Raw genomic sequence first — 22086 nt, 5'->3', positions numbered from 1 at the left:
CAGGTCTGTCTGCTTTAAAATTCTGATAAATCTAGAATGGTGGATCCTGTGGAGGGATGATTTTAGAATTAGCAACTGATAAATTAATCTAAATTAAAATCTCAAATCTATAAACTTGCCAATGGCAATGTTTTCAGGACCTCAAGACTTAAGCAGTAGGAATGGACAAGCTAGTTGCCATGCTTTCCTCTACGAGAACAGATATAGAAAAAAAATGTATTTAGGATCACAACGCAAGCTAATATTTTACTGGCATTGACACTTAGCACCATGGAGTACATTGTTGCCTTGAGCATTTGAAAAAAATATCTTCTGCCTTTTTGGTAAACGGTGTAAAGTACTTTAGATTCATGATGATCAGGATAGATCACATGAAAAGTATAGGGAAGTGTTCTGCTACACCGATTTTTATACGTTTACATGATGAAAGGGAACAGATTTTAATTTAATTTTATCTCTTAGGAAGCAATTGATTCATTCAAAGAAGCCCTTGAACTTAAAACAGATTTTACAGATGCCTACAGAAGTCTAGGGCAAGCGTACAGGTTGGTTTACTTTTAATTTCTGCGGGGAGGAACAAATTATATTTCAGTTGATTCTATTTGGTAACAAACAAGAAAAGTGAAGTCACAGCACTGATGATTACAGGGAATTGACCCACATATTTTAATGTAAGTAATTTATGTTTGGGAATCCTGCATGTTTATTCTTGCTGCATTGTACAAGGAAAATCTATTTTAGCCTGTAATTTCTAAATCTTCACATGATCATTTTGAATGAAAATCATTGTGTATAAATGGTCACCTATTGGATCTTCTAGCAAATCTGATCAGTTCTGCTGTGATAATGCATTTTTCCATAGAGAGTTGGGTGATTTTGAAGCAGCTATGGAAAGTTTCCAGAAGGCCTTAATGCTAAATCAAAACCACATTCAGTCCCTGCAATTGAGAGGAATGATGCTCTACCATCATGGTACTCTTCAGGAGGCATTGAAAGACTTTAAGGTATTTGAATATATTGATGTTTTTTAATGCATATTTATTTTTTAGATTCATTTTTATTTTCTTCACTTTCTCCCTCTTTTATCTTGAATTACTCCAATGAGATGGGCAGCAGGTATTTGGATTGGTCTTTGCCCTCCATCAATAACCTGCTGGCTATCTTGCAAACAGCCTTGAGAAATGATCTTCCACTCTTTGCCATGTGTCATTATACGGAGGTGGCTTAATCCACCAGAATCAAAAGTTTGGGTTTGAATAAAGTCTTTGTGTACATAATGCACCATCATTTGGATTCTTCATTGACAATTGAATGTATATGAATATTCCTCAAACTCTAATTTGGATAATGTGACATGCTGTCTGCTGTTGAATTGGCAATGACAACAGAAATAGGGAAGGATGGTAAGAATTATTTCTCTGGATGTAAATGTGGAAATAAGGAATGGTAATAAGGGCAATGCATTAAATGGAGCATACAAGAATTTAAACTATGCGTTTCACAAATTATGACGGTTGGTTAGAAATGCAGGCCAAGGGCAAAAAGCAAGCTGGATTAAAGTGGGATAATGGTCAACATTTTATTTCAGTTGGTTGAAAGCTATGTGAAGGGCTTTCAAATGGTTCAGTAGTGAGTCTGCTCTTATGGTATACGTTACTCACATAGGTTTAAATGTAGGAAAGCGGATTTAACAAGTTGACGTGGTTCTTGGTGAGAGGTTCAAGGCCAAGGGTTCCCAACCTGGGGTAAATTTCACCAAACCAGGGGGTAAATTTGTTGATTCTGGATTGGTACATTTTTTCTCATTGACTGACTGGGTTTGGTTCTGGAACACCAGTATCTGTTCATCATTAGTTGTTTATAAATAAGTGAAATAACATTGTTATGTGCCATTAAAGTTGCCTGGGGTAAACAGGATGAAAAGGATGGGAACCCTTGTTCTCGGCTGCAGGTAAATATCAGTGGACTAGTTGGGAGGGCATAAAAGTGGCAAATGCAATTGAACATGGGGAACTGATACCTAACAGGTTTGATGAGGGTAAACTAGGCAAGAGAATTCATGATGAAGTGTAGGATATAAAACAAACAAGATATTTTTAAGTGCATATCCTTTTTGTCTATACCACCGAAAGAGCAAAACTGAAAAGAAAACGTAACATTGTGCTTGGTTTCTTTTGTTTTAAATAACAGGGGTGCCTGCAGTTGGAGCCATACAATGAAGTTTGCCAGTACATGAGGGGCCTGGGTCATGTTGCTATGGGACAGTTTTATGAAGGAATTAAAGCACAGACTAAAGTGATGTTAAATGACCCACTTCCAGGTCAGAAAGCGAGTTCTGAATACCTGAAAGTGAAATACCTCAGAGGTGAGTTGTACTACATCACATTTTTAAAAGATTTGATGCGTGTGAGGAAAACATGTTCATTAAAGTAATAACTAACATTGACATTTAAAGGCTTATTTCAACAAGTCATGAATATATTGAAAGTTATTTCACTGAGCATGCTGTAAATAATATACAAATGCTGTATTCTATCATATCCTAGTATTAATTTAGGCAAATTATTTTAAATATAGTTTAAGTATAGACCCATTGCCTACATTGAAATTTGTTATGGCATTTGTAATGTTCTTATAAAATACTTCACTATGCAAACCGTTTAAACTATTTTAAACTGTACAGAAATAGCAGTAATTGAATCATTAACTAATTATGTTCAATTTAAAAATGCCACAAACCTCATTCTTATCCATACGTTCTCCTCATACAGCTAGTTTTATGCAGAAAGATTACTGTCTTTACCTTCTTTAATATTTGTATGATATTTATATATTTCTAAATATTTCCTTACTTTAATTAGGAATGGAACGATATCAACTGTGACTTGATCATTAAAACTGTGACTAGTTTATGATGGATGTAATTCAATATAATCCAAGAGGCAATTCTGTTTTTTTCTGCATAGCTATGATTTTTATTATTTATTTCCTCTTGTTTGTTATTAAATGTTTCCACAAGTTTTACTCTGCCTCTTTCTGTTAGCACTGCCGGGATATAGTTTCATTTGTCGCATTTGCTGTCCTGTAGTTTAGCTCGGTGACTCTCACTTGTGGATGAATAATGGTTTGTGCAGTTCCAGCAAGGTTGCAGAATAGTCTTTAGAATTTGGAACCCTGGCAGATTATTTTTCTTCTTGGTTTGCTGAAGTTAATTTTAATATTTCTATTGCAAGATCCAATCAAAACTTAATAGAGTCTGCTGAGAAAATGTGGTTACGTATCAGTCCTCTATTTTTACTACTTGGAACATAAAAGCTGACTGCTCTTCATGCTTCACATTGTTCCTCAAGTCTCAAATCTGCCCCAGAGGCAGGAAAGGTGGCAAACTCTGCCTGTGCAGTTGGTGTATGGGAGTGTGGTGTTAATTGGCTGTCTGGATTTTGCAGCTCAATAATCCTGCTTTAAAAAAAAATTACCTGTAGGTAATATGCAACACCCTCATCTTATTCATTGGTAGAATTATAGAATCATAGTTGGACGCCTATCATCTGTATATGTCATAATGTGATGAAACTTCAGCAATTTCTGGTGTCATGTTTATGGCCTCACTTGTGCTCTTCACGTCCATTAATACTTCTTTCTGGGTCATAGAATTGTACAGAACAAAAACGGGACTTTTGGCCCACCATATCCTTGCCGACCTTCTTGCCCATCTGCTCTAATCCCATTTTCCCCACATTAGGACCATACCCTTCCGTGCCTTGCCTATTTAAGTGCTTGTGTTGTTTAAATATGGTCATTATATCTGATTCTACCACCTCTTCTGGCAGTGTTCCAGATATTCACTACTCTGTGTGTAGCAAATGTACCCCTCAGCCCTCCTTTAACATTATTTATATTCTTCTTAAACAGTGGCCTCATGTTTTCAATACTATAGGGAAAATATTCTGATTATCTGTAATTTTATATACCTCTTATCAGACCAACCCTTCCTCCTCCCCCCCCCCCCCCCCCCCCCCCCCCCGGAGAAAATGAACTTAGCCATCCAATTTCTTCCCTTAACTAAAGTCGTCCAATTCAGGCAATACCCTAGTGAATCCCCTCTGCAGTCTTTCCAGTGCAACTACATTCTTCCCAATGGGTGGAGACCAGAACTCCACATGGTACTCCAAGTGCAATCTAACCAGTGTTTTGTAAAGTTACAAATAGGTCAGTAACTTGAAGGTTATAGCAAACTTTTTTGATATCATTATGTGAAGTCTTGACAATCAGAGTGGCTATGTTATAGTGTCTTAAATAGACTGGAATTTTGTGTGAATTCTAATCATTATTCTGAATTGGTGAGAATGCTTTTGTATGGTTAAATTTGCCTAATCCTTTGCAGAATACTCACGTTACTTACATGCACACCTCGATGTGCCAGTGACTGAGTACAATATAGATGTTGATCTTCCTGGCAATTTCAAGGATCACTGGGCTAAGAACCTTCCTTTCCTTATTGAAGAATACGAAGAACAACCAGGATTACAGCCTCATATAAAGTGAGTTTCATTAAACAGAATTGCAATTTTAGAAAATTGCTGATCTGTTGATTGCCTTGTTTCCTTGGCCAAGCTTTTAACTGGGCGTGCCTAATGTCTAAGGCTGGAGCTGTGAAATATAACTATTAACTGTGAAAGATAACTATTAAATGAAACTGAAAAACATAGTTAAACTGTCCATAAAATAAATAAGAATATACAAACTAGAGTAAATGCTGGCCACATTAGCCGCATGAATCTGCTCTGTCATTAAGTCAGACCATAACTGATATTGTACATCTATCCCTCCCATTTCACTTGATTCTAAAAGTGTGCACAATTCTATCAATTTGTCTTTTAAATGTATCAATGACTAACTATCTACAGCCTTTGATGGAATTCCATTTACAACCCTTTTGTGAGAGATATTTCACTTTATCTTAATTCTAATGGGATAATTCTCATGCTGAGATTGTCTCCGGTGAAAAAATATGATTTCTAATGAACCACCAAAGGTCCTAAAGAAGATCATAATGCTGTTGTTTAACATATGTTGGTGGAGAGGATAAAGAGCATTTAGAGCACTTGATCCCCTCCACTTAAAGGAGACTTAAAGGAAATTAAATATAGACTAGACAGATTGATTAAAATCTTGTGAGAAAAACATCATGATACAAAGGTTCAAAGGTCTGTTCATTGTCAAGTGTACCGATTAAGGTACAGTGATATTCGATTTACGATCAAACATATTAGAATAAAGTCTAGAAATTCCTGTTTTCCTCTTCCGTCCCACCACCAGTGCCACACTCTCCATATTTGGATATGGATTATTAAGGCATCCCAGAATGCCCAATAAATGTGTCCAGTGTAGACAGAAGAAGTGAGATGTGGACAAATTGATTCGGAGAGACGGGGACCAATCTTTTTTTTTGGTGGTTTTAATTAAGTAAAGGATATACAAGCATTGGGAGCAGACCAAAAGACATTCACTAGGCTGATTTCTGGGATGCTAGGGCTGTTCTGTCATGAGCAGCTATAGAAATTTGATTGATATTCTTTGGAGTTCGGAATAATGATGCTTGATCTTATTGAAGTATTTTAAAGTATTAAAAAACAGTGCTGGAGTAACTCAGTAACCATCTGAGTTGCTCCAGCACTTTTGTTAATATCTCTCGAGCATCTCTGGAGTACAAGTTTAGGTGATGTTTAAGAAGAACGCTGGAAGAGAAGAGAGGCAGGACAAGGTCTGGCAGACAATCAGTTGATACAGGGGATGTGATTATTGATAGGAATATGGTGGACAAAGGCCTGAGATGAAAATACAAGATTTAAGACAAGGTACACAAAAAAGCTGGAGAAACTCAACGGGTGCAGCAGCATCTATGGAGCGAAGGAAATGGGCAACGTTTCGGACCGAAACCCTTCTTCAGACTCCGTTTAAGACAAGGTTTAAGACAAGGACTGGAGAGTTGCGAATTGTGAACATTGAGGAAGGAATGTAGGGGGAGGTGAGAAATGGATGTAAGTCCAGGTAGGGCACAGGGTAGAGGGGAAGGGGTGGTGGGGGGAGAAGATAGTTGTGAGGGAAGCAAGGTGGTCTAGGGGAGGTATGAAGTTTGAGGCAGATCAGCCGTAAACGCGTTGACTGGGAGGACGTAAAGGTAGAGGGGCAGCTTTCGAAGGGGACGTGCCTCTTCCTGCTTCTATGTTTAAAAAATAATGCACAATGGTAAATCAAAAGAATCCCCGCTCCTAACATTAGCACATTGGAAAAATGTCATTGCACATGTGATTGGCAGTAAATAGAAGAGTGTTTATTGAGATGGGTCTAATGAAATAGGTTCATATATGCTTCGAATGTCATCCATATTGACATATGCAAGTTCTTGTAAGTAATATGCTGATGTTCTTTACAGGGATGTTCTACCTCAGAAATTTGAGAGCTATAGTGAAGATGTGCAAGGGCTAATTTGCACTGCAGACCGTTTGGGTTCACTTATGCAATATGCCACACCAGGCTTTCTTCCAAACAAAAGGATACATAGAGGTGAGCTGGAAAATGCGGATGGATTTGTGAGTTTCTGAATAGTTTTTAAGCTCTGTTCAACCCTTGAATTTACCCCTCTTATTGATGAAGTGAACAATGTGATTTGAGGTGGTGTTAAGTGTAACGTTTTAAGGTTATCACAATGCAGCGTGTTTTGATTTGGAATTTTGCTGAAAAGATTGCTGGTTCAGCCAGTTGCCCTTTTGCTCAATAGTAACTTTTAAACTTTAAACTCGGGTAGCTCTAACAGAAATAGCCGATGCCTCAAGTTTTTTCTGTCACTACAAATCTTTTGCAAGCATTTGGGTAACTATGCAATAATTGAAGTGTATACATGTACGTATCATCACCATTAATCAACTGTGTCCAAAAGTGGCTGGCAACTTCAAGTTTCACAAGAAACATCTATGACTTTTCACAATGGGTTTTCATTTCTTGGCATCACTGTACATTGTACACTATACTATTGGAACTTCTGCAGCTATAAATCCATGTATCTGAGCTGTTCTGTCTGTTATTTTTCATTATTGTCATATGTTTGGACCTTTCATTAAATGCCTGAAATGGCGCCAGCAATTGCTGCCTCACCAACAGACTGTCTGTCCTTTCCTTCTTTCCCTCTTTGTGTTTAAATAGTATGTGTTAAATGTATGTTTTTAGTGCTCTTTAGCTTGTTTTATGGGAATGGGGGGGTTGTTGGGAGAAACTTTTTCTAATCTTTTATCTCGATGGAGATGCGATTTTTTTTTTTCTCCCATATTGTATCTCTGTCCGCACTGCGCCCGGACATCGAGGAGTTGGCACCTTTGCTGGAGACAGACTTTTGACAGCTCCACCGCGGGCGCCTTTGGGATTTTAACATTGGATCCTGCGATCCCTTTACCAGGGATCGACCTCGGTTCTCCAACTGTGGATGCTTGCGGACTTACATCACGGAGCCCACGGTCTCTAGTCAGAGACCGACTTTGGGAACTCCAAGCCACGGGAGTTTCAACCGCCCTCACGTGGGAGTTTCGATCGCCCCGACGGGGGAGCTTCGACCGTCAGTTGCGGGAGCTTTGCTCGTCCCGATGGATGGTTCAACTGCCCCAACCACGGGAGAAATAAAGAGGAAGAAGATTGGACTTTTTTGCCTTCCATCAAAGTGAGGAATGTGGGGAATCCGCTATGGTGGGTGTTTATGTTAACTTTTATGTATTTGTGTGTCTTGTTGCTTTTTTTTCATATGGCTGTATGGTAATTCATTAATACGTACATGTGACAATAAAAGACCTTTGCAACCTTTGAAATTTCACTTTGCCTTCAACACCTTTTATTGATTTATGGTTTTTGTTAATATTTTTGTGTATTTAAAGTAAAGCTGTTTTTATTTTCCCCATGCCATGGGATTTTAACCCTGCATTGATGTTCCTACAAAGCATCTATTTCCAGGGCCTGACCATGGCTGTTCTGATTTTTACGTCTACAAAGTAATTGATAACCCTTTCATGAGGGGCTGCACTATTAGACTGTTCTGTGCAATTTTCCATGTATCTTCTGAACATAAAATCTTTGTAGAAATTGTGCATATTGTTGGTTTCTCACAAGCACTTGAAAAAAGCTAACTGAAGATTTATCATTGATTGCATAAAATCCGTGATGGGCTTGAGCTTTGCTCCTAAGTTCAAACTCACATTTTGTTACTTGACTATTCCAAGGCTCTCCTGACCAGACTCTTTACTTCTGTCTTCTTCCAACTGAGCTCATCTTAAGCTCTGCTATTCATATCCTCGTGTTCTGTCAAACCCTGGTGGCCAGATGAAGAACATTTCAATTAAGGAAATTCCATCCTTATTTTTAAATATTTATTTTAGTCTTGTCACTCTTTACCTCTAAGCTCCAGGTTTCCAAACCTCTGAGAATTTTGTTCTTGCTCATCCCAGCAGTGTGGATTTGTTTTAAGCTGCTGAGGTCCTACCCTATTCTCCCCTTCCACTACCCACCCAAAGAAAACCCTCTCTGCTTCTCGACTCCAAGAAACTATCCACTTTGACCAAGGTTGTGGTCATCTCTCCAAGTAAATCCTCGTGTCAAATCCTGATAATGGCCCTATGAAGAGCCTTGAACAAATTAACTACATTAAAGGAACTACATGTACAAGGTTTCTCACTGTTCTCTAGTTTCTAACATGCCTTTAGGTAAGGGAAATGCTATGTAAAATTTGCTTGGTTTTCTGAGGTGTTATATTTCATAAAAACGACAGAAGATTCGGCTGGGTTGTGAAGAGCCCACTTAAAGAGTTGCCAGCATTGTTCCTTCACTTGTGCAGTGCAGAAGGATGCAGAATAAAATAATCAATCCCACCAAGAATTACATTTGAATATTTATGACAGAACATTTTTTAATCAATTGTATCTTTTTATTATATGTTTTCAGCTATGGGACTCGCAACATTAGAAATTATGCAGGTTATACAACGAACATGGGCAAATTCAAAAATCCGTGTTGCTGGCAAAACCAGAGTGATGCAATGGAAGGACATGTTTGATATTGGTGTGAAATGGAGGAGGTAATGGTATAATGAGGTTTGGTGGGATCATACTAAAATGGAGATAAAATAAATGTGTGTACCATAACATAAACAATTGCTGCTCACACAAATCACAACATTGCAGTGGCTAAATAATTATAGTTATGAAGAATGGTAAGAGCCTGAACATGAATTTAAAAGCAGAATTAGTAAGATGGATTGATTGTGCTAAAAACAAGTTCCATTATTGGAATTGCCTATAATTGCACTTCCTGGTTAAAGATGTCTGAAGGGTATAATTTTTAACTCTAGATTATTTTTGAGCTCTTTCACAAAGCCACTCCTGCGTGGTCTTGGCTGTGTGCTTAGGGTTGTTGTCCTGTTGGAAGGTGAACCTCCGCCCCAGTCTTGGGCCCAGAACGCTTTGCAGCGGATTTTCATCAAGGATCTCTGTACTTTGCTCCATTCATCTTTCCCTCAATCCTGACTAGTCTTCCACTTCCTGCCGCTGAAAAACATCCCCACAGCATTATGCTGCCACCACTATGCTTCACCGTAGGTATGGTATTGGCCAGATGATGAGTGGTGCCTGGTTTCCTCCAGATGTGACTCTTGGCATTCAGGCCAAAGAGTTCAATCTTGGTTTCATCAGACCAGAGAATATTCTTTCTCATAGTCTGAGAGTCTATTAGGTGCCTTTTGGCAAACTAGCAGGCTGTCATGTGCCTTTTACTGAGGCGTGGCTTCCGTCTGGCCACTCTACATAAAGGCCTGATTGGTGGAGTGCTGCAGATATAGTTATCCTTCTGGAAGGTTCTCCCATCTCCACAGAGTAACTCTGGAGCTCTATCAGAGTGACCATCGGGTTATTGGTCACCTCCCTAACCGAGGCCCTTCTCCCCCGATTGCTCAGTTTGGCCGGGCGGACAGCTCTTGTGAAAAATCCTGGTGTTTCCAAAGTTCTTCCATTTAAGAATGACGGAGGCCGGTGTGCTGTTTGGGACCTGCAATGCTGCAGAAATTGTTTTATACTCTTCCCCAGATCTGTGTCTCAACACAATCCTGTCTCGGAGGTCTACGGACAATTTTGCTCAATTTTTGAGTGTCAAAGCAAAGGGTCTGAATACTTACTTATGTAAATGTGATATTTCAGTTATTTATTTTTAATTATTTTGCAAAGATTTCTAAACGCCTGTTTTCGCTTTTGTTATGGAGTATTGTGTGTAGATTGATGATAAAAAAAGAATTTAATCAACTTTAGAATAAGGCTGTAACGTAACAAAATGTGGAAAAAGTGACCGGTTCTGAATACTTTCTGAATGCACTGTAAGGATTGATGGTATGACCAACATGGAACAAGATCCTCCAAAATCAATTATCTAGCCATGAACAAAACATGAAACCAACAAGATCAGAGAGCTGAATTATGGTTCAGAGCAGGCATGGAAATCGCTATCAAAATATGGGGGGGGACACAATTTATTGGCGGCCGCGCGCGCATGCGCACACTCACACTCACGCGAGGCTTCAGCCGTGGGCCCTGTGAATGGTAATTTCAGCTTAATCCAGCGCTAAATCCAGCTAGCCTGTCTCGCCAGGTTAACCTACAGCCCTGCTTGCACTGATGGGACACCAGTCCGGAGCCGTGGAGCTAGCGCTGCTTCTCCACGCTGGCTTTAAGCCTGGGCCATATTTCCTGTAAGTCCGGACAGGGCTGTAGGTTAACCTGGCGGGACAGGCAGAGTTGAGCTAGATTTAGCGCTGCTTCTCTGCGCTGGCTGTGGGCCTCCCGCCTGACTCCCGACGTCTCTGGCCACCCCGGGCATGGGGAGGAGGAGGGGGGGGACACTCGGTTGGGGATGGGGACAGTGGCGGTTCGGCAGCGATTGCGGCGCTGGAGAGCCGGGATCGATCCTGGCTGCGGATGAGGCGCAGGTCTATGTCCAAGGTTGCCGAGAGTATTGTTTGCTTGTGACCCTTTGACTTGGGCACGTCTCCCTCCAATCACTGCGCTCCATCCTCCGTCCCACCCCCCGAATTCCGCCTCTGACCGATTCCTCCCTCCTCCAATCATCGCACTGAATCATCATGTCCCGCCCCTACTGCCTGCTGACTGTCGTAACTCTCGTCCAATCGGCACCCTCGATCAGTAGTCCCACCCCCACTGTCTCGCGGGAAGGGGAGATTTCACCGGATTACAAAAAATTAGATTAAAATCCGGATTACAAAAAATGAGGGTGCTCGTCCCACTCCTCTCAAAACGGGAGGGGGGGGGGGGGGGAAACACGTCCCCCCTGGGCCCCACCCCCAGGATTTCCGCACCTGGTTCAGAGGCTGTGTGGAAGAAAAGTGTTTCAATTCATCGTGCACTGGTGTTGGCACTGGGGAAGGGGGGAGCTGTTCCCTTGACTTGCACATCACCTGAATCAAACTGGGACCAGTGAATCAATCATTGGGTTTAGATGAGGCTGTACGCTAAATAGTAGAGAAACGCAAGAAGGATTCTATATGAGGGGAATTTTAGAAGGTTAAAAAGGAAGGTTAGGCAGTTGTGTGCTTACAGAAATGAGTAATGATAACCCGAGTTTCTAAGGAGGGATAAAGAATGTAAACAAGAGATTACAGTCATTACTAGAAAAAATAGTACAAAGAGCATTGTAGTCTCTTTCGCTAAATGCATGCAGCATTCATAATAGGGTAAAGGAACTCGTTGTTAAGAGTGTTTTCTTGTCATATGTCCCAGATAGAACAATTAAATTATTTCTTGCTGCAGCACAACAGAATATGTAAATATAGTATGATATGATAAACGAGAGAGAGAAAAGAAAAGTTCCGTGTGTATATATACACATACTCAGAATAAAAAAAAGATATATATAAACAAAAAAAAACAAATAGTGCAATAATAATAATTATTATTTTAATCTATTGTTGTTCAGAGCTTATATGAAGTTGTGGTGTTTAATAGCCTGATGGCTGTAGGGAATGAACCTGGACGTTACAGTTTTTGGGCTCCTGTACCTTCTTCCCGATGGCAGTGGTGGAATGAGTGTGAGGCCAGGATGGTGTGGGTCTCTGATGATGTTGGCTGCCTTTTTGAGACAACGTCTTCGATAAATCCCTTTGATGGTGGGGAGGTCAGAGCTAGTGATGGACTGGGACTGGGCAGTGTTCGCAACTTTTTGCGGTCTTTTCCGCTCCTGGACTTTCAAGTTGCCGAACCGGGCAATGATGCAACCTCTCATAGCAAAAGGATTTGAGTATAGGAGCAGGGAGGTTCTACTACAGTTGTACAGTGTCTTGGTGAGACCACACCTGGAGTATTGTGTACAGTTTTGGCCTCCTAATCTGAGGAAAGACATTCTTGCCCTAGAGGGAGTACAGAGAAGGTTCACCAGACTGATTCCTGGGATGTCAGGACTTTCATATGAAGAAAGACTGGATAGATTCGGTTTGTACTCGCTAGAATTTAGAAGATTGAGGGGGGATCTTATAGAAATTTACAAAATTCTTAAGGGGTTGGACAGGCTAGATGCAGGAAGATTGTTCCCGATGTTGGGGAAGTCCAGAACAAGGGGTCATAGTTTAAGGATAAGGGGGAAATCTTTTAGGACCGAGATGAGGAAAACGTTTTTCACACAGAGTGGTGAATCTCTGGAATTCTCTGCCGCAGAAGGTAGTTGAGGCCAGTTCATTGGCTATATTTAAGAGGGAGTTAGATGTGGCCCTTGTGGCTAAAGGAATCGGGGTATGGAGAGAAGGCAGGAAAAGGATACTGAGTTGGATGATCAGCCATGATCATATTGAATGGCGGTGCAGGCTCGAATGGCCGAATGGCCTACTCCTGCACCTATCTTCTATGTTTCTCAATATGCTCTGTAGTGTGCACCTGTGGAAGTTCAAGAAAATCCTCTTTCACATACCGAATCTCCGCGATCTTCTCAGGAAGTAAAGGTGCTGATGCGCTTTCCTTATAATTGCATCAGTGTGCTGGGTCCAGGAAAGATCTTTGGAAATGTGCACACCCAGGAATTTGAAGTTTTTGACTCTCTCCACCATTGTCCCATTGATATTAACAGGATTGTGGGTCCTCGTCTTTCCTCTTCCAATGTCCACAATCAGCTCTTTGGTTTTACAGATATTGAGAGCCAGGTTGTTGTGCTGGCATCATTTGATCAATCGGTCGATCTCACTTCTATACTCTGACATCACTATCTGTAATTCGTCCCACAACGGTGGTGTCGTCAGCAAACTTGAGTTCACACTCTGTCCGGCTAAACAGTCATGAGTATAGAGTGCACAGTAAAACTCATTTAATTGGGAATCCTTAGAAGTTTGTAACATCTAGTAATCATGCACCAGATGATTGGATGTTCCTCCTATTAATACCCAATAAAATATTGCATTTGCTATCTAGTGACATTTACAGTTAACGAATGTGGATTGTGGACCAGGAATTAGTTCATAACCATCCTGGAACAAAAACCTCAAAACAAAATATGGAATCAACAAGATCATAATTGAATGTGTGGTTCAGAGATTGGTGTATATTTTTTTTTTTTTACACGTTATGTGATAGTATAATAAATTGGCCAATAAACCTCATAGGTTTAAAGGGAGTGGGAACTACTCTGGATCCCAGCTCCAACTGTAAACCTGCTGACATTCTTCGTCCATACTCTGGCTGCAAACCCTGCTTGTACTCTCGACGTCCGGCTAACATTTGGGATCTGTGAAGAACTGTATGCCAAATTATTTGCAATTTTATTGTAAATGGTTACGATCTGATGGTCATTATAGAGACATTGTTTGACAAATGTTTGACAAATGATTGTGTCAGGAATTAAATTATCCAGGATACTTGCCTTTCAGAACGGAAAGGCAAAAGGGGAAAGTGAGAAGGGATAGGAGAAAGGCCTTGGAGTGTTTCGTAACGCTCCAAGTTAATGTGTAGGTGAAGCAAATGGTTCACATCACAGATGAAATGTTGGCGTTTATTGCAAGAGAATTTCAATAGGAGAGTCTTCCTGAGATTGCAGAGACTGTTAGTGAGACGGAGTTGTGATTGCATAAAATATATTAATTCTTTGAGGCGGATGCTGGGGTACAGTCTCAAAGGATGGAGATTCAAAATGGGGGCATGAAATAGCTCATTGAGAAGATAATGAATATTTGGAAATGCCCAAGGGGGCTGTAGAGACTTGGTTGCTGACCATTAGGATAGATGATTTTTTTAATTTATTAAGCAAATTTAAAGTTAATGCAGGAAAATTTGGCTGAATTAAAAGATGAGGTATAATGCTTATGGACAGCAGAATGGGGATGGTGGGTCGATTGTCCTACTTGGCATCTCTTTGTGTTATTGTAATGCATTACTTGGCAGGAGGTTCTGCCCTCGTGAAAGAAATATAAAGTAGATAATGGCCAATTTCTGGATTTATCAAGAACATAATTTGCAGATGCTGCCCCCCCCCCCCCCCCCCCCCCCCCCCCCCATGTGCCCTTCAACAGACCATTGGCTGTGCAGCATTTATTTATTTTGCCAACAAAGTCTTTTTCTATTGAATGCTATGCTGACAGGTTTGGGTAGAGCATTAATAAGCAAGTGGTTGGAAGGTTGTCATAAATTAACTTGGCTTTCCTTTGCCTTTTGACCTTAGGATTGCGGATCCAGATCAGCCAGTACTGTGGTTGGACCAAATGCCACCTCAAAGCCTCAGCCGTGGCTTTAATAATCATATAAACCTTATAAGGTACATCTTGATTTTGCGGAAAAAAATATGATTGAGAGAGAAATTTTGGCCAAAGAGAACCACTCTGTGCATTATGCCATGGAACTTTGTCCACCCAGGAGGTTGAGGGGATTAGATGCATGAGAACCCCACCATCTCTAAATTGCACACAATTCTTCACTGTCCCTGATCTAAATCCTGGATCTGCCTACCCTATTAGCACTGTGGGAGTAAATTCAGAGGTCAAGCAGAGGTGATAATCGACAACCTATTGCAACAAAGAACAGATTTGACCATTTTTGTCGGTGCTATCTTTCATGTGATGTTAAACGGGGAAATTACCTACATAGCAGGCAAATATAAAGTTATGTCTGAATGTTGCCTTGGTCATGTTGCGTGCAGGCATGGGCTTCATTTAGTGGGGAGATATCAAATTGCTGTTGTTGCCTTGAAAGCACAGATGATGGAGCCTTCTATTGCTGCAGCTTTTGTGTAGGGTAATGCAGAATTTCATGATTGAAACAGTGCCAGATTAGCTCCCTGTGCCCTGACAGTGTGGCTCCTAGCGCCTAAGCGACTCATTCCCATATGTACATATGTTTCTTATATGTTGATTTGTGATCAACTTGCGTGATCCTACCCGTTTAATGATGACTGCTCCTTGTTCAATGATTTCTTTGGTGGATAAACCCAATATCACCACACCACGATCTTTAAGAACAACTGGTGATGCATGCAAATGAATGGGAGCATTGTTTTCAATATGGTGCACAGGTTACAACTGTACATGTGTAGGATGGAACGGCAGATGCTGGTTTAAACTGAAGTTAGACACAAAATACTGGAGTTTAGTTTAGTTTAGAGAGATACAACACGGAAACAGGCCCTTCGGCCCACCGAGTCCGCGCTGACCAGCGATCCCCGCACATTACCACTATCCTACACACACTAGGGACAATTTACACATACACCAAGCCAACTAACCTACATACCTGTAAGTCTTTGGAATGGGAGGAAACCGAAGATCTTGGAGAAATCCCACGCAGGTCATGGGGAGAATGTTCAGACAGCATCCGTAGTCGGGATCGAACCTGGGCCTCTGGCACTGTAAGACAGCAACTCTACCGCATAGCCACCATGCCGCCCCGTACTGGAATAACTCAGCGTGACAGGCAGTATTGAAAAAGGGTCTTGACCTGAAACGTTACCCACTCTTTCTATCCAGAGAAGCTGTTTCTCGCCCTGAGTATACTGCAGCATTTTGTGTCGATCTTCAGTTACAGATGTACATCTTGTGTATCATGGCCTTGAAATTAAAAAAACACACTGCATTTCCCAAGCTCAGAATGTAGCCAGTACTTTTAAGGTATAGTTACAGTTGTAATGTTAGAAATTGTCAAGAAAGCTGAAAACAAACATCTTGCAACATTGTGGGCAGTGGACAATTTTCCTCCTGCTTTAAATCTATGAGATGAAATTCCAAAACTCACCAGTACATTGCAAAGGACAGTAAGTGAATGTGAAGACGGTACTTTGGCATTTAATGAGTAACAAGAACTATCATGTTACCTGAAGATAGAACAGTTGCCTTTCAGTTCTGTGTGATTTTGTAGTATACAGAAACCTAACAATCCAATGTAGGCATATTGTATTCATGGTGGTTTTCTAACTTTACATAACCACAATCAAATTATCTGAAGCTCGTTGGTTGTGTAAATATTGTCTGTATATGAACATTAATATTTATTTTTTCTTTTCCCGTAGGGGTCAAATCATTAACATGCGGTACCTGGCATATTTTGACAAAATACTGAATTTTATAAAAGACAGAATACTTGTTTATCATGGGTAATTCACTTTCCTTTTATTTTGCAGAGTTAAATTAACTATCAGCATTCAAATATTTATTTTAATCAAGCATTTATTTGACAAAATGGTTCACCCATGTGACCTAAAAATGATACATTCTATAGTTTACCAAAGTAGAACCACATTTTAACATTCCATCATTACGCGACAGGCACAAGCCTTACTATGGATCCATAGACACACCACCCACTGTGTGAAGAAATTGTCCCTCGGGTCTCTTAAGTCTTTCCCCTCACCTTAAATCTATGTCATCTATTTAGGACTCCTTTATCCTGAGGGAAAAAGACTGACAATTCCACCTCATCCATGCCTGAATATTTTTATTACCTCTGTGAAGTCACCCCTAAGCCGCCTCCACTCCAGCGAATAAAGTCCCAGCCTTCCATAGCCCTTCCCTATAAATTCAAGCCCGCAAGTCCAGGTAACATCCTGGTTAGTCTCTTCTACACCCTTTCCAAATGTATGTCATATTTCCTGCAGCTGGACCAGAACTGCACACCCAGTGTAGTTCCAACAGCATTTCATACAGCTGTCGCATGAAGTCTGAACTCCTGCATTCTGTACCCTTATTGATGAAGTAAAGTATGACCCCACTCTGTCTGCCTGTGTCACCTCTTTCGGGAAATTGTATATTGGTACCCATCTGACTCTGCAAGACTACGCATTTCATGGCCCTACTATTTGCTGTGAAGACCTGCCTTGGTTTGACTCGCCACAATGCATTGCCTCACTCTTGTTAAATTCCATCTGCCATTGCTTGGCCCACTTCCTTACTTGATCCGGATACTTAGTAATCTTAGATAGTCTTGCTCACTGTCCACTACTACTAATTTTGGTGTCATCCACAAATTCATAAACTATGTTAACTGTATTGTCATCCAAATTCTGAATACAGACAACAAATAACGGTTGTCCTGGCAGTCCCTGCGGCAACCTACTGGTCACAGGCCTAAAATATAAAAAACAATAATCTGCTAATAATCTCTGCCTTCTCCCACAAAGCTAATATTTTATCCAGTTTGCGAGGTCACTGGATCCCAAGGGATCCGACCACTACCCTTGTTGATCCTCTTGGTGACATCTTCAACAATATTATAAGACATGATTTCCCAGGCACAAAGTCCTTGCCTATCCAAATGCTGGTAGATCCTACCCCTCAGAACAGTACTCTTGTGATTTACCTACCACTATTGATGGGCTTACTGGCCTGTAGTTCTTAAATAAAGGTACATTAACAATCCTCTAGTCTTCTAATACCTCGCCCGTGGCTAAAAATGATAGAAATATCTCTGCCAACTTTGTGCAATTTAAAACTAAATCTTTCAGGAACTCCAACTTTTGACCCTGCATTTCCAAAGTACTTGATTATCAATTGAGCTGAAAATGCAGCAAATAGTTTTTGCATTCAAATGGAATAAGTATGCTAGTTGTGTGTTGCATGCTTTGGAGTGTTTTCATGGGGTTTGTATTGGGTGGTTATAAGTTTGAAAGGATTTTCCCAACTGTTTCATTCATCCTTTGGATTGAAGTATATATTTTAGTCCATGATCTGTAACAAAAGAAAACAGCTTATTGCACAGAGCTACCTGTTTTAAGAAAGGAGTGTTGATGACCTATTTTATTAAGAGATGTGTCCTATATCTTCCTTGCTTTGTATGCCCGTTCATTGATTTTCCAGCTATGGTCATTATCTTTGGGAGCAGGAAACTTTTTTTCTATTCTTAGTGAAAATGAGCACTGTTCCTTCACATTAGCCACATCACTGACCATCAGTCTGAATTGGCATTTTGTGGCCTGTTTGGCTTGGTTTAGAGTGTTGCTGTTGTCAAGCAGATCATGAAGTGGCTTCATTTCACACTGGTTGATTTATTTGGCAATGTGAAGTATCTTGGATCACACCATGTTATATAGCATTTGCTGGACTAATTTCTATCTTATGGAAGAATTTTCCCCCAGAGTGTTTCCCTGCGTACTGTTGCTTTGTTTTTTTGTCCATATTTTTTCTCCTCCTCTTGCAGCTGCCAGTGGGGGAAAGGAAGGAATGTTTATGCGCAAAGCTGACCTTTTCCTGCTTTTCAGATTTCTAGTTTTATAGTTTTTAAGAATGTCGAAAATGAATAGAGGATATTAGAATAGTTGTGATCAAATAACCATTTTGAAAAAGTAACCTTTTCCTCCTCCTCTCTAGTGCAAACAATCCCAAAGGACTTTCAGAAGTGAGGACTGCCCTGGAGAAAGTAAAAAAAGTGGAAGACCTTCTCCCAATCATGAAAGTAATTTTGCTAAGGAAAATGCTTTTGCTTTAAAAATAGTTTATGCTTGAACAATCTAGAAATGTCATTAAAACGTAGCAGGCTTTGGGACTAGGCATCTCAGTTTGATAACGATAAGTAAATGCAAAATGATTTTACTTGTACAGGTGCACAACCTTTCATCCGAAAGCCTTGGGACCAGACACCTTTCGGAATTCGGAATTTTTCGGCTTTCGGAATGGAAGATTTTTAGCGTAGATTTTAACGGCTGGCTCAGTGGTAGAGTGCTCGGCTCATATCCGCAAGGTCGCGAGTTTGCTCCTCGATCCCGGCAGTTACTCGATCGCGAGTTTGAGTCTTCAATGTAGTTTTTTCTTGCAGAATAGGAGAGAATAGGGAGGGTTAGGCTGGGATCATTCTCTGCGAGATGGTCTTAGTGCGGGAGACAAGTGTAGGAGAGGTGTACTGACTGTGTGGGCAGAACTTTGGAAGTGATTGCCCACCATTCTCAAAAGCTGCTGTGTCTCCCTGTCCCTCCAACTCCAGAGGAATCCGCTCCCTGATGGGCCGCTACAGCGACAAGTGACAGTTCGCCCACAGCCCGAGCTGCGCCACCCCAAGGACAAGACGTACCTTGCACACCATCAGCTTCTGCCCCTACGGGGAGCGTGTTCCTCTGGAGTTGGAGCATGGCTGGGCTGGAGTTGCTGATCTGGGATCTCCGTGCTTGCAGTGGGCCTGGGGTCGATGTCCCAATGAGGGGGCGCAGTTCGGGCTGTGGGCGAACTGCCACTTGTCACCGTAGTGGCCCATCGGGGAGCGGCTTCTGGTGGTCCTGACGTCTCTCAGCTCCTGTCCAGGGGGGTGGCCGGAGACGTCAGGACCAACAGGAACCCGCTCCCCGATGGGTCGCTACAGCGACAAGTGGCAGTTCGCCCACAGCCCAAGCTGCGCCCCCTCATCCGCAACCCGGGTTCCTCTGGAGTTGGAGCGGGGCTGGGCTAGAGTTGCTGCTGGCTGTGAGTCTCTGGGATCTCCGTGCTTGCAGTCAGTGTCCCGTTGGTCCTGACGTCTCCGGCCACCCCCCTGGACTGGAGCTGAGACTGGGAACTGTACCGCCCTTGCCCCCTCCCTCTGCAACTGCAAACAACTCCACAGTTCCCAGTCTCAGCTCCTGTACAGGGGGGTGGCCGGAGATGTCACAGCCCGAGCTGCGCCCCATCATCCGCAACCCCAAGAACAAGACGTACCTTGCACACCATCAGCTTCTGTCCCTACGGGGAGCGTGTTCCTCTGGAGTTGGAACGGGGCTGGGCTGCTGCTGGCTGTGGGTCTCTGGGATCTCCGTGCTTGCAGTGGGCCTGGGGGTCGGTGTCCCGTTGGTCCTGATGTCTCCGGTGACTGGCACTGACCTGCTGGCATCGCCGACGTGAAGACAGTGCAAAGCCCCCGCGCCGGTGCAATGGGCGGGGAGCTGGAGAGGGGAGGGAAGGGGTCACACACATGGCCGGGAAGCAGAGGGGTGTAGGTGGGGTGAAACTGAAGGGAGCGACAATCTGCTGCTGCCTGCCCACTGTGTATCGTGAGTCTACCGTGGGAACTTTTTAACTCGGCGGGCAGGCAGCAGCAGATTGTCAATTATTAACCCTCCCGCGCAATATACCCTCACCTTCTCTTTTATGAATGGGGATTTAGTTCCCCTTTCTTCGAGGACCGACCGGAGGTTCCGCTGTCACCTCTGCGGGCCGCCCTCGGTGAATGTCTTCAAGGACCTTTCTTCAAGGACCGAAAAAATCTCCGCTATTCGGAGCTTTTCGTTATTTGGAACTTCGGATAAAAGGTTGTGCACCTGTATCTATTTCTATATTTTCTCTAAATGCTTTGCTCTGTTTCAATTTGAGTTACTTGCCTCGTGATGAATCCTAAAATCATAGTAAATTCACGTGTAAGAAGGAGATTTTTCAGTCTACTGTATCTGTTCTGTTCCCAGCCTAATCCTATAGTCTGGGAACTATAGTCCTATAGTCTCCATAGTCCAACACTTCATGCAAAACATCACTATTTACAGCCAACCAGCACACCATGCTTATTAAAATTGGCTACCATTAAAGAAATAATTGATTATGCAGTTTTTGACTCTTCTTCATAGGACAACAGAAGTAGAGATTGAATATTTTAAAGGTGGAGATAGATAAACTTTTGATAAGCAAGAGGGTGAAAAGTTGTTCAGGTGGTCCGAATGCAGAACTAAAGTTACAGTCAGATCAACCATGATTTTGTTTGTAGCAGAGCAGGCATGAAAGGCTTACTCCTGCTCCTAATTTGTATATCAAATTCTTCAAGTACACAACCAAGCATTATTCAAATGTGATTATGGTGTCTGCCTCTCGCATCCGTCCAGGCAATGAGCCCAACCATGATCTGGATGAAAATAATGTTTCCACCACTCCTCATCTTTCTACCAATTAATCTAAATCCAAGCTCCTGGAAATATATCCTTCAGGTCCCACAGAATTTTATGCACATCAGTTAAATCTTTTCTTTTCCAAAGAAAAGGGCTTCTGCTTCTGTATTCTTAATGGTGTTGTACAGAATCTGGGTGTAATCTTTAAATTATCCCCTGGTAATCTTTACATTTGTTCTTTCTTTTGGAAGCAGTTCAACAGTAAAACCAGAGATGGTTTCACTGTAAACACAAAGGTGCCCAGTTTAAAATTTCATGGGAAGGAGTATGACGGATTCACCATCACAATAACTGGTGACAGGTAGGTTGACCTACACAAGTGAAATTAATAGTTTGTATGAGGTTTTTTTTTTTTTTTAATTCACATTTTAATCACCCTTCAATTGGAAAGGTTTGTCTGTCAAATTGAAGGCCAAAAATGGTCTTTGAAAATAAATTGGAATGAATAAATAAACTGGAGGATGACTTTTGACAAACTACATGACATATCCTCTTAAATTGTCTGGGGAATGGGTCCGAGAATAATTGACCAGATCTGGCCTGGACAAATATTGCCATTACTTTCTATTCTCTGTGCCTGAGTGCTGGGAATTTTGACCTGGTTTCTCAGGAATGTAGGTTTCTCACATTATTAATCGGCGTGGTCAATCTCTGTACATGAAAGTTGTGGAGAACAGGGGTATTGAGCTAGAG

The 22086-nt window shown here is 41.6% G+C and overlaps 1 protein-coding gene across 2 annotated transcripts in view; it reads left to right on the top strand.

Moving 5' to 3' along the window:
- Positions 1-22086, top strand: part of ttc13 (tetratricopeptide repeat domain 13) — a 52758-nt gene that overhangs the window by 21439 nt on the left and 9233 nt on the right. Inside the window, exons 9-18 of one of the 2 annotated variants that reach the window (XM_055639268.1) lie at positions 463-545; positions 863-1004; positions 2191-2365; positions 4385-4541; positions 6437-6567; positions 8983-9115; positions 14737-14829; positions 16573-16656; positions 18866-18950; positions 21585-21694. In XM_055639268.1, the coding sequence (XP_055495243.1) occupies positions 463-545; positions 863-1004; positions 2191-2365; positions 4385-4541; positions 6437-6567; positions 8983-9115; positions 14737-14829; positions 16573-16656; positions 18866-18950; positions 21585-21694 (1193 nt within the window). The remainder of the gene's footprint in view (positions 1-462; positions 546-862; positions 1005-2190; positions 2366-4384; positions 4542-6436; positions 6568-8982; positions 9116-14736; positions 14830-16572; positions 16657-18865; positions 18951-21584; positions 21695-22086) is intronic. The other variant, XM_055639269.1, reaches the window with a different exon arrangement.

This window comes from Leucoraja erinacea, chromosome 8 (assembly GCF_028641065.1).
Source record: "Leucoraja erinacea ecotype New England chromosome 8, Leri_hhj_1, whole genome shotgun sequence".
NCBI lineage: Eukaryota > Metazoa > Chordata > Chondrichthyes > Rajiformes > Rajidae > Leucoraja > Leucoraja erinaceus.
This window is presented reverse-complemented; position numbering and strand designations above follow the sequence as displayed.